The sequence below is a fragment of the Hevea brasiliensis genome, chromosome 4, assembly GCF_030052815.1.
Source record: "Hevea brasiliensis isolate MT/VB/25A 57/8 chromosome 4, ASM3005281v1, whole genome shotgun sequence".
In the NCBI taxonomy this organism is placed as follows: Eukaryota; Viridiplantae; Streptophyta; class Magnoliopsida; order Malpighiales; family Euphorbiaceae; genus Hevea; species Hevea brasiliensis.
Genome location: NC_079496.1, coordinates 105,894,368 through 105,908,645, shown reverse-complemented (window position 1 = coordinate 105,908,645; position 14,278 = coordinate 105,894,368). Strand labels below are relative to the sequence as shown.

The following is a 14,278-nucleotide window of genomic DNA, read 5'->3' as shown; positions in this document are numbered from 1 at the left end:
ATTTATAATAAGTAAATAATGAATATTATATTGTTTTAAAAAAATATTATACTATTAGCATTAGTTGATTTTAAACAAAATTATATATATGTAACTAATATGCAATATAATTTTGTTAGTAGATAATAATTTTATTTATAAAATGTAGATATAATACTTCATATTATTATAAAATAAAATTAAAAATAATTTTTAATTTATTAATTATATTCTCATAATACATATATAAAAAGATAAAATTAGCAGTATTGTGCAGCATTTAAGCTTGTTACTTATTAAAATTCCGTTTATTTTGTAAAAAATAACTTATATATAAAAAATATTTTGTATGATAAATGTTTTCAAAAAAATATATTCCATAAAAATATTTATTGTTATTTGATTATAGTGTAAAATTAATAATATGTATTTATATAATATATGTATAAGCGTTTTTGCAATTCAATAAGATTATCAAAATTTAGAATATAGAAAATGACTTTCCCTTCCTTAACAGTAACTTAGTTTTTCATTCAATCAGAAAAATATTTTTTGTTAACTCATTTTCTGCAAAAACAAATAGTCTAATTCTTTAAAAAACTCACCAATGAATTTGAATTTTAATTTAAAAGAAAAAAAAAACTTAATGTAATAATATTCATGATTTTATACTTCTCTTCACAAGGAAAAACAATAAGTGCACAAAATTTATATTTCAAACTTATTTATCATAAATTATAGCATCCATTATATAAAATACACATGCTAATTAAAGTAAATTATATATAAAATACGTATTTTATTTAATAGATACTATAATTTGTATTTTCAATTATATATTCTTTTCAAAATTGTTTGTAAAAATTTAAGAACTTATTTTTATATTTTATATTCGAATACATGGGTTTATCTTACTTGATTCAAAAGACAACAACGTTAATTGAAATTAATAAAAATATTTTTAGTATAAAATTTCAATTAAAATAAATATAAAATAAAATTTATTTTTAAATATAAAAATTTTATTAATGGACTAAAAATGTCAAACATTTATATTAAATCACGATTATATCTAAAACTTTTATTTGTTAATCAAATAAAATTTTATGTACTATATTGTAATTTATTATAAACTTTTCAAATTTAATTTCACTTTATTAAATACAATGGTGAAAAATCTTAAAAGTGTGGCTATTTTACACAAAATTAGAAGTTGAAACATGAAAATTTTATTCAGGCAAAATGTTTAACTTAGCCCTTATTGAGAAAGTTAGGCAAAATGTTTAACTTAGCCCTTACAATTATTGAGAGAGTTCAATTTATCTCATTTTCAATTTTTTTATCTAAATTAGCCTATAAATTTTAATTTAAATTCAATTTAGTTTAAAAATTAACATTTATGAGATAAATTTATTGATTTAAATAAAAAAATTTAATTTCTTAATTCTAGGACTAATATTTTTATTTTTTTGATTTGAATCTAAAAATTTAAAAATTTAATTCCTTAATTTTCTTTTTTTTTTAGTTAAATTGAATTTAAAATAAAATTTCTAGAATAAATTAGATAAAAAAAATTAAAAATGAGTTAAATTGAATTTTTTAAATTGAATTTTAAGTTATTTTGCTTACTAAGATTTAACTTGAACACCATTAAAAAAATTTAAAAAAAAAATAAAAAAAGCACCATTTTCTTAAAAAAAAAAATAAAAAAAAAAACCTTTTTTCATTTTCTTCTATGAAATTGGTGCCAATCCAAGTACCACCAGTGATTTTACAATCAATTTAAACGCTATTGCTGGAGACAACTGCAGACTCTTCTTTTTAATTGATGGAACTTTCAAAATCATGTAATTCTTACCTGCTGGGTAAGGAACAAAGTTTGACTTTGCAAACTATTGCTTCTGCAATAACAATGCTGACGCACATATATTCCTTTCCTCCATTAGAATACATACAAGGGAATTAATTATTGCCTTTCGTGAAGCAGCTTCCATTGTTCTAGTGCACCTTTCCATGGGTATAGGTATATATTACGTTGTTACAAGAACTAGTCAATCTTCTGGGATCACACAGGAACAAGATTCAGATGAAACACAGCATAATGATAAGGTGTAGCAGATGATTCATCCATTTTATACAAAAAACCATTCCACTTCTTATTGCACTAATTTTCGGTGGTTGAAGAAGGGATAAACTCCTTTATGATCTCTTGGATCCTTCTTTTCATCTGCTTATCTTTGACACCTGCAAGCATGTTTCGGTAGAAAAGTTCCAACCTAATAAGCTTACTGCGATCTGCTGATTCTAACATGTCCTCCCATTCTTTGGCAATGTCAAAAGTATCTGAGTTTCTCAACGAGTTTGGAATATCTTCCTCTGTAAAAGGTTTACCAAAAATTGAACTATGAAGTATGCCAGCATATTTTTCCATTATAGAAAGTTTTGATTGGAGGAGCTTCATTTCCTCCATTGCCAAAGACAATCTTTTTTCCGTTCCTGCAGCTTCTTCAGATCCCTTGTTTTCGAGATTATCCTCAGTATCTTTGTTCAATTCTCGGTCTTTGAAATCATCTGTTAATGGAGGCCACAGCACAACAGTGGGAGCAACAAAATCAATCGTCTTCCCAGTTCCAAGGACCCCACTTCTTCCCCTTCCCCAGGACCAAAGCTTATATCCATCACTTGCAACAAGAACAGTATGGGCTGCCCCACAAACAATTTGAATTGGATCATGAAATCTAGGTTCTTGCAGCCCTCTTATTCGCAGGGGTGACATAGCATCCCCTGCATCTGTTCCGGTAAAAGTAGCATCTGGGCAGAGGCCAAGCCCTTTCACCATTCCCCATGACCACAAATCTCCAGCTGATGAAACAACACTAGTATGAAATAAACCACAATCAACAGAGATCAGGTATGCATCCTGGGGCAATTCATTTACACGTTCAGGTTTCAATGCACTTTGAGTGGTTCCATGACCAAGCTGTCCATTTTCACCCAGGCCAAATGTCCAGCATGTATTTTCTAATTTGTCATTGGGTCTCTTTTTGCGAGTGAGCAAAGCAGTATGAAATGCACCACATGCCACCTCATAAACAGCCCAGGGAGAGTCCTGGTTAAATGTTTCAACAATTTCAGGATGAATTCTGTTCTCTTTATCGCCCAAACCCAACTGGCCATGGTCATTTTTTCCCCAAGTGTAGCATACTAGATGTTCACCTTTATGTGTTTCTCCAACACTAACCAACGCTACAACATGTTCATTTCCACATGCCACTTTCACAACAGCATGGCCATGGAAATCCCAAACAGGAATTGGAGTGAAACTGCTCACTAGGGAGAAACCACTCTCGCAACTGCCGCTTTGCTGTGGGCAATTGCCCCACATCCATAGCATCCCAAGATTGTCAATTGCCAGAGACATCATTCCTCCAGCTTTAACAGAACAAACCTGTGGTACATAAAGAAAAAAAGTTAACAAACAAAGCTATTACTTAGGCAAAATTAGTGAACAAATCATTCCATACCTTTAATGGCACTTTCCTCTTTGTTTCCGACTCATTTGTTACAGAATCAAAACTGCTTGGACTTAGAAACTGCTCCATCAAGTGAGGCACCACAGCATTCTCTCCATTCATACCAAGTTGGCCATCCATGCAAAGGTTAAGGTTGCAGAGGAAACACAGTTACAAACAAATTAATGAGCGCGTTGCCATAGATAACAAAATTATGAAATGGCATAGAATACACACACACACACACACACACACACACACACACACACACACAAAACTCCTGGGATGAAGGATACAGGTGTTATAACCCCAGCACCAAACTGATCCATCATCTGCCATTACATATACATAAAAGAAATTAGAGGCTTAAAATCATCACAAACTACTAATGGTACAACTTATACCAGTCAGAAATCAGAATGTGGCCTTAGCTAGTACTTAACCCCAAATGTTATTTAACATCCAACAGTTTTACAAATACCATATGTCACTAAAATCACACAAGCAACCAGTGATATAAAAAAGAGAATAAATCTGTGGAGTGCAGCAGTAAAGTGTGCAAAAAATTTCCACCATAGAATCAGCAGATGTTACATTAAGCAGGAAATAAACCTTGCCTTTGCCTCATGAAAAGCATAGACAAAGCTTAATCCTAGTTTTCAAAATTTAACCATACCAGCCACACAAAACCTCACCAGACAACTTTATAAGCATCAACAGCACTAACATTTTCCATTTCTAACCCAAAAACAAAAGAGAGGGAAAACAAAGGTTGGGAATTGAACAGAGGGGTAAACTAACCTGCAAGAGCCATACTGTGATAAGCACCAGCAGCAATTCCCACAAACTTGAGCCTTTTCTCTTCAGATTCATTGCAAGTTTCACACTTGACTCGAACTGGGGAAAGCTCATCCGATTCCGAACCGGTCCCGAGTCGCCCAAACATTCCTCTTCCCCACGAATACACGTACCCATCTCCTGCAATCCAGCAAGTATCAGCCTTTTGCCATTATTTTACATGCATACAACCGAATTTTAACATATATATCTTCATATATAAACTACCTGTTAGGGCAAGAGTGTGAGCTTCGCCGGCGGCCACGGAGATGACCTTGCGGGACAAGTTGCCGGAACTGCGAAGGGAATCCTCCATTTTATCCGGCGAGTGAAGGGATAGAATGTCAAGTTTAGGATAGGATAGCCGCAAAAGGGAATGACGGAGCCTTTGGTCTGGTCTGCTCCACTTTGTTTGGGAGAGTGGAAAATATGTGGAGGTAAGGAAGACAAGAAAAGGAAAAGAATACTCTTGTTTGGGAGGCGGAAGGAAGACAAGGGGGAAGAAAGAAAATAAACACCAATTTATAAAGCTTAATAATTTATCATAATTATTTACTAAAAACTAATTTATTATAATCATTGATGCCATACGCTCAAGATTCAAGTCAAACAGCCAGACTAAAGTCTAACGCGAAAATAAAAGAGACAGATTTATTCAGTCTGGCAGTTAAAGTTAGAAAATGTTTAGAAGGTCAAGAGGACAAATAAGCTGAAGAAAAGGTAAATCGCATTAATCTTCGTTCGCTCAACAGGGCCAAGAAAAGTTATACCGAGCAAATAGCTGTATCGAAAAATAAGCAGAAGCTTATATTTCACAGGTTGAGTAATAATTATATTAATAATTAAATAAAAAACAAATTTTATAGAGATAATTTTAAAAATTTAATTAAAATTATTCTCACAAAAAAAATATCATCTTCTTAACAATTTTATAAATATAAATTTAAGAATAAAAAATAGATGCACAAATTCATTTCTATAATTCTTTTTAATCTTAAATACTTTTTTAAAATATATTTTCAACTTGAATGTCAAAGTGACCTTTCAGAAGGTCATTTACTTTATTTTTTTTTTGTTACAGACTTATGTGATATTTAAAGTAGATTCTAGACCATTGATAGTATCAATTATATTTAATTTTTCATTTGAGGTTATAACATTTATTTTTATATTAAAATTTTTTCAGAGAAATAATTTTTATTGATTTATTTATGCTCACCTGATTTGAATTTCTCCAAAGAGAAAATGACAAGAGACAACTTTTTAATTTTTCTTTTTTTTTTTTTACAGAATTTTAAACTTTTATGAAATTCTTAAAGATTTTTCAATTTTTTAGAATAGTAAAAAAGAAATATCCAATGAATTTAGAAATAATTAATAAATAAATAAATATTAATTACAAGTATTTAAAAAAGTTTTTTTTATCAATATTATTTTCATAAAATAACAATAAAACGGGAAGGTTTATGCCGAATTAATTTATGAGAATCAACACATAAAACGTGAAATATGGTTGGTTTCCAATCTCAATAGCTGACAAAGTAGTTATGTAAAGGGTGCCCAGAAAGGCAATTAGGCTCTATCCATCTCTTGTGTAATGGCTAAAACAAATAGAAAAGTTAAAAAAAATTTTACCTTTCATTTTTTTTTTAAATCTTTATTAATGTAATTAAGATAAAATCAAGAAATTAATATTAAAATTGTATATTCATCCATTTCAAATGAATCTTATTATTATTACGTCAAAAGCTAATAATCCACGATGACTTTTAGAAAATCTTTTAGGAAAATTTTCAAATTTAATATTGTAATTTATAGCATTTAAATAATTTTTACTTATTTTTTTTAAAAAGAGAAATTTAAGTGTGATCACATACTAATATATAATTATCATAAATTTACACTTCTAACTAAATCTAATATCTCTTACCATAATAAATTAATGAGTGAATTACTATTTAATTCTTATATTTTAATAAAATTAATTATTTAATTTTGTATTTTAAAAAATATACTATTTAATTCATATATTTTATTTTTATTAAATTATTTAATCATTTCGTTAATTTTTTTCGTTAGCAAATATTGATTAAACTACTATTTAATTCATCTATTTTAGTGAAATTAATTAGTTAGTCACTATATTTTGAAAAAATATATTAGTTAGTCCTTGTAATTTGACTTGGTTAACTATTTAATCTTATAATAATTTTTTATACCTAAACTAGCCTAATCCTCTCCTATTTATTTCTCTCTTATCTTTCCTTATTTTTCATTATTCATATTTCTTCTCCTCTATACCCTTCTCCCTCTTGTTGTCTCTCTTTATTTTCATCTGCCGATAAAAATGGTACAAACTGTCTATACAAAAAAGTTAATCAAGGAAAATTATTTCATAATAGATAAAATACAAAAATGATATCTAAGGAATTGAAAATTAAAAAAATATATATATAAATTTAAATTTAGGCTCTAAATAGTAAAATTTATAGTTTTATCTAATAATATATTTTTTAAAGTACTATATTTTTTAAAATATATAAACCAATTAATTAATTTTACTAAAATAAATAGACTAAATAATAGTATTTTTTAAAATATAAGAATCAACTAATTAGTTTTCCTAAAATAGATGAACTAAATAGTAATTTGAATGGTATAAATGATGAAAAAATTGACGAATTGACTAAATTAGGGGTGGCCACGGTTCAGGAACCGTCGGTTACGGTTCCTGAACCGTCGGTTCAGGTTCAATGAAATCATGAACCTGAACAAAACCGTCATGGGATGGTTTGGAAGACAGTTCTTAAACCGCCGGTTCCTGTTCGAGCCCCAGTTTAAAACGGTTTGAATGACAGTTTGAAAAATGACAGTTCAAGACGATTTGAAAGCAGTTTAAAAGTAACTTAAAGGAAAAAATTAGAGGAAAATTTTATTGATTTAGAATTTAAGTTATATTTGTAAAAATATTTTAATTTTTCTTAAAAATCTTTCAATCAAAATAAAATAAATTATTTTTAAGAAAAATTTAATAAGCAAAGACTTGAACTTATTAAAAAATTAGATATAAAATTAATTTAAAAAAAATTGGAAAAATGTGCATGAATTTAATTTTGCCTATGTATCCCTTTAGGATTTAGAGGAATCAAAATTTTCAGTTATAAGTTAAGAAAATGGAGATTGAGGTGGTTTGGTCATGTGAAGTATAGACATAGGAAAGCTCCAATTAGACAAGTAGAGCATATTGGGTTGAGGATAGAAAGATAATAATAGGTAGACCTAAACTGACTTTGAGGAGAATAGTACAACATGACCTAGAAACATTATACATTTCCGAGGATTTAACCCAAAATCGTTTAGAGTGGAGAAAGAGAATCCATATAGCCTATCCCAATAAATTTTTGGGATAAAAACTTAATTGAATTGAGTTAAATTGAGTATTACTTGCCATTTTTAAAAAAATTATATGATAATTGATAATTAAAAAAACATAAAAGAAAAAAAAAATCAAAATAGAGGGTATTGAAAATTTTATTGAAAATATAAAATAATAACAGAGTAATTGAGATAGTATTAAAAATTTCAGTGAGCATAAAAATAATAAAGTAGGGGAATTGTGAAAGTACTGAGAATTAAAAGTAGTGTAAAAAATAATTATTTAGAAAATTTGAGAAATTGAAAGAGTATTAAGAATTAAAGAGAATGTAGAGAATAATTGTGTAGAGAATTAATGATATATATATATATGAATTAGGAGTAGAGTGAATTACTTATTGAATTTTTTTGTATTTAAATCGCCGGTTTAGTCCGGTTCTGAACTGCCGGTTCAATCCGGTTCGGAATCGCCGGTTCACAGTTTCTAAAAATTATGAACCTAAACCAAACCGTAGAATAACGGTTTCGGTCCGGTTTGAAGCCAGTTCCGGTCCGATTTTGACCGAACCGATTATGGTTCGGTTCCTGTTCGAAACCGGACCATGGCCACCCCTAGACTAAATAATTTAATGAAAGTAAAATATAAAAATTAAATAATATATTTTTTAAAATTAATGAACTAAATTATTAATTTTATTAAAATATAAAGATTAAATAATAATTTTTCCTAAACTAATAGACAATATGTCTCCCATAGTTTCAATTACCACAAAACTAAATATTCACAAATTTATCATCTCTATTATGTATAAGAATATTTTGCTATCTCATATATTTAAACTTTTTCTTTCTATTGTTTATGATAATACATCATCATTTTAATGTAGACAATTTATATTTAATAAAATTAGCAATATTTTTTATTTAATAAAAATATTTATTAATTTATTTTTTTATTCCTGAATTCATTTCACATGTATATTTATTAAAACATCAGATAAATAAAATTAAAATTATATTTTATAATACATTAATATATAATTATTTTTTATTAAAAAATATTAAATAACCTATTTATATAAATTTATATTAATCTATGCGTAGTAGTACGGGAACATGACTAGTTTGAAAATAAAATAAAAATAAATTGGAGGAAAATAAAATAAAGGAATCCAAATAAGAGAAAGAAAAATAAATAATTAAATCTTTTGATTTTTTTTTCTTTTTTATTTATCACTTCCTCTCAAACTTTCATTTTTCAAACACGGTATGAATAACTAGACACTGCACTTTGGAAATTGGATTTTGGTAAAAATTAATAACTGTGATTTTAAAAATAATAAAATTAAGAGACTTAAATTTAACTAAAATTTTACAAAATATTTTGAAATATATATATAAATTTCACAAAATTTTTGACAAAAAATACAAATAATTTATTTTTATAATCCATTATACATGTAAAGCCAGAAAATTGAGCAAATGGGATAAAAAAAATTTTATTTTATTCCATTAAAAAATATTATATATAATAATAAATTATCTATTGAAAGGAAAAAATATAATAATTCATATAAATTTTTAATGTGTCACAATAATAAAAAAGGAAGATAATATCGTAAAATAATAAATTTGCGCTATAATTTTAAATTTATAATTGTACTCACTGAATTTTTATTTTCCAAAAGCATAATTGATTGCTTTATTATCGATGCTGTTGAAAACATATTTCAATATATGTAATTAAGAAATAATTTAACAATCTATTGATCTCCCATTTGATTAGCATTCAAGTCTTTACAATCTTTATCGTAAAAAATAATCTTTCAACATTTGTGAGAAATAATGTGCAATGATCAATATCAATGCTAATGAATACACTAAATTTTTTGTATATTATATGTTAATTGTCAAAATAATAATTATAATAATTATTAATTATCATACAATAAATATGATAATGGTCAAAATAATAAGTCTAAATTTATCAAATATAGTATTATTTTAAAAATTTTAATAGAGTAAAAAATTTATTTTTTAAATTATATGAGTAATTATATATATGCATGAGAAATTAAAAAAGAAAAAGTGGGTGGGGTCAATTGACCCCACTGAGCATGAGGTGGATCCGCCCTTGTTGGAAGCTCAATGCAGCTGGACTCTTAGACCTGAGCAAGAAAAACACGTTACAAAAGGCTCAGGGGCGCAAAAAAAAAAAAAATCATATAAAGGAAAAAAAAAAAAAAAAACCTAGCCTAACTATCAATTAATTTAAAAAATAATAAGTCATTATTTATCAATACTTTAAATAAAATTATAATTGATTAAAAATTTTATCATAAATAATAAGTCATTATTTGTCAATATTTTATATAAAATTATAATTAATTAAAAATTTGATCATAACAAAATTTTGTAATACAATTATAAAAATAAAAATTATAAAAAATACTTAATAAATTCATTTTTAAAAATAAAATAATAAATAATTTATACAATGCGTGCGAGCAAAATGATTAATTTTATTATGATTTTAAGTAAATTATGAAAATATATTCAATAATTTCAAATCATAAATTAATAAGATAAAAAATAGTAACATTAAAATTTTATATGAAATTAAAATTATTTGAGTTAATAAAGATTAAACTAGCTTGAATATAACCAAAGTTATTTTTAATTATTACTCAACTCAACTCAACTAAGCCTTTATCCAAAAATTTGGGTTCGGCTATATGGATTCGCTTTCTCCACTCTAAACAATTTTGAGTTAAATCCTCAGAAATGTGTAATGCTTCTAGGTCATGTTATACTACTCTTCTCCAAGTTAATTTATGTCTACCCCTTTTTTTCTTTCTATTCTTTAACCTAATGTGCTCTACTTGTCTAACTGGATCCTTCGTATGTCTACGTTTCACATGACCAAACCACCTCAATCTCCCTTCTCTCAACTTATCTTCAATTGACACCACTCCTACCTTTTCTCTAATACTTTCATTACGGATTTTATCTAGTCTAGTATGGCCGCTCATCCACCTTAACATTCTCATCTCTGCAACTCTTACGCATATGACTCTTTCAGTGCCCAACATTCACTACCATATAACATAGCCGGTCGTATGGCTGTACAGTAAAATTTTCCTTTCAATTTATTGGGGATCTTATGATCACATAAAACTCCCGTGGCACGTCTCCACTTCAACCATTCGGCTTTAATCTTATGACTAACATCCTCCTCACATCCTCCATCTACTTGAAGGACTGAGCCTAGATATTTAAAGTGATTACTTTGGGACAGTACCACTCCATTTAAACTAACTCATTCCCTATTACCAGTTTGACCTTCACTGAATTTACAATGCATGTATTCTGTCTTCGTTCTACTTAACTTAAAACCCTTTGACTCTAGAGCACTTCTCCAAAGTTCTAGCTTTCTATTGACTCCTTCTCGTGTCACATCTATCAGAACAATATCATCCGCAAATATCATACACCAAGGAATACTCTCTTGTATATGTTTCGTCAATTCATCTAAAACTAATGTAAAAAGGTAAGGGCTTATAGCTGATCCTTAGTGTAATCCAATTTAGATCGAAAAATCTCTTGTGTCCCCTCCCACTGTGCGCACAATAGTAGTTGTTCCTTCATACATATCTTTTAACACTTGTATGTACCTAATAGATACTTTCTTTTATTCTAACACATTCCATAAGACATCTCTTGAAACACTATAATAAGCCTTCTCCAAATCAATAAAAACCACGTGTAGATTTTTCTTCACATCTCTATATTTCTCCATCAAGCTTCTAATGAGAAAGATCGCTTCCATAGTTGAACAACCGGGCATGAAACCAAATTGATTGAGAGAGATAGAAGTATCATGACGTAGTCGATGATACTTCTATCATCGACTACGTGTAGATTTTTCTTCACGTCTCTATATTTCTCCATCAAGCTTCTAATGAGAAAGATCGCTTCCATAGTTGAACAACCGGGCATGAAACCAAATTGATTGAGAGAGATAGAAGTATCATGACGTAGTCGATGCTCCACAACTCTCTCCCACAACTTCATAGTATGGCTCATGAGTTTAATTCCCCTATGGTTTGAGCAACTCTGTATGTCTCCCTTATTTTTAAAAATAGGTACTAAAATACTCTTCCTCCATTCATCAGGAATACTCTTTGAGTTTAGAATCTTATTAAATAATTTAGTTAACCATGCTACTCCCATATCTCCCAAACACTTCTCCACTTCAATTGGTATTTCATCGGGTCCATAGGCTTTACTCACTTTCATTCTCTTAAGTGCTTCCTTTACTTCTAAAGATCTAATCCTTATAGTATAATTCACATTCTTTTCTAGTGTTCTATAATCTATATTCACACTATTACCATTTTGACTATTATTAAGGAGATCATTAAAATAATTTCTCCATCTTTCTTTAATGTTGTCATATTTCACCAATACTTTTCCTTCTTTATCCCGAATGCATCAAACTTGATTGAGATCTTGACATTTCCTTTCTGTCCTCCTTGCTAATCTATAAATATCTTTCTCCCCTTCTTTAGTTTCAAGTTTCTCATATAACTTTTCAAAGGCCCGTGCTCTTGCTTGACTAACTGCTTTTTTTGCCTCTTTCTTTGCTATATTGTACCGTTCATATGTCTCATTATTATCACATTTAGGTAATTTTTTATACCATTCCCTTTTTCTCTTCACTGCCTTTTGTACTTCCTCATTCCACCACCATCTCTCTTTTGAGGGTGGTCCATGTCCTTTAGACTCTCCAAGTACTTTTCTAGCTACTTCTCTAATCTTTGATGCCATCTGTATCCACATATCATTGGCCTCCATATCCAGCTTCCATACTTCAGACTCGATAATCTCATTTTTGAACTTCACTTGCTTTACTCCTTTGAACTCCCACCACTTTATTCGAGCTACACTATTTCTTATGACCTTACTTGAATTGTTCCTAAACTTGACATCCATGATCACCAATCGATGTTGACTTGTTGAAGCCTCTCCTGGAATGACCTTGCAATCATTGCATAGAGCTCTATTTGTTTTCCTGGTTAAGAGGAAGTCGATTTGGCTTTTATATTGCCCACTTTTGAAAGTCACTAAATGTGAGTCTTTTTTTATAAAGTAGGTATTTGCTAGTATTAGGTCGTATGCCATAGTAAAATCCAAGATGTTTTTTCCCTCTTTATTTCGATTGCCAAAACCAAAACCTCTATGAACATTCTCATAACCTTGTCTATCACTTCCTACATGTCCAGTCAAATCTCCACCAATGAAAACATTCTCTTCACTCGGTATGCTTTGCATTAAATCATCCATATCTTCTCAAAGCCTTTGTTTACTCTCCCTGTTTAGTCCTATTTGTGGGGTATAAGCACTAACTATATTTATTGTTTCTCCTTCTAGTACTAGTTTGACTAGTATAATTCTATCTCCTACTCTTTTCACAGCTATTACTGCGTCTTTCAATGTCCTGTCTATGATTATGCCCACTCCATTCTTGTTTCTCTCATTTTCGGTAAACCACAGTTTGTACCCTGAATTACCCACTTCCTTACTTTTCTCTCCTACCCATTTAGTCTCCTGAATGCAAACAATATTCTTCCTTCTCTTTTCCAAGGTATCCACAAGCTCCATTAATTTTCCTGTAAGTAATCCAACATTCCAAGTACCAACCCTGATCCTCCTCCTATCCTACTCCTTCCTAATTGGTCTCTTTCTATGATATATTCTATTGTTTTCTATGTCTATCTTGTGTTCTGTTCCACGTTTTACTATCTGTCCTATGGACTAACTTCTTTACCCACACCCGTCCATGATGTGGAAACCCTTGCTCACTTAACACCACACCCAGGCGTCGGCATGGCGCGTCATTTTCGGTGAACGCCCTTCACCCTTGCATATTTATCACTACACCCGGGCTCTGATGTAGCGCGTCGTTAGCAGAGGACGCTCCAATGTTTATATCATTTGAATCAATATCATAAAGGTGTGATGAAATTTTTACGCTGGTTGTCACCTACCGCAAAAACCTTCCTCCTTTATCTGGGCTTGGGACCGGTTAAGCGCAAACTACTTAGGCGAAATTATTTTTAATTATTAGTAAAATAATATTATATAAATAAAATGTTAAAGCTGAATATTTAGTTAAATGGTAAGAATTAAGTATATTATTTTAGGCAAGAGTTATGGGTTCAATTTTTTATATATTATTTTTTGTTTAAATTACAAGTTAGTATGAAAAAGTTGGTCAATATAAAAAATAAAGAAAAATGAATTAGTGAAAATTAAATGAGAAAAAAGATATTTAATAATGAAAAATAATATTAATAGTTCTATAAATTAAAAATACATCTCAATTTTATTTTCAAATAAAATTAAGATAAAAATGAAAATTTATGATAGCTCTAAACTTTTCAGATAATTTTTATACACAGTATTTAAATTATTTTATAAAATAATTAATAAAACAATAAATTAATTTAAAATTTTTTAATTTTAAGTTTATAATAAATTCCTATAAAATTAAATTAAAATAAAATAAATTT

The 14,278-nt window shown here is 28.8% G+C and overlaps 1 protein-coding gene across 1 annotated transcript; it reads right to left on the bottom strand.

Moving 5' to 3' along the window:
* Nucleotides 1-1,794: 1,794 nt before the first annotated feature.
* Nucleotides 1,795-4,836, bottom strand: LOC131179296 (ultraviolet-B receptor UVR8-like). Its single transcript, XM_058145811.1, has 4 exons — nt 4,557-4,836; nt 4,293-4,469; nt 3,504-3,823; nt 1,795-3,427 (listed from the first exon to the last, which is right to left on the bottom strand). Exons 3-4 carry the CDS (start codon nt 3,630-3,632, stop codon nt 2,144-2,146), a joined length of 1,413 nt encoding a protein of 470 aa, XP_058001794.1. The 5' UTR covers nt 3,633-3,823; nt 4,293-4,469; nt 4,557-4,836; the 3' UTR covers nt 1,795-2,143.
* Between the last annotated feature and the right edge of the window lie 9,442 nt (nt 4,837-14,278).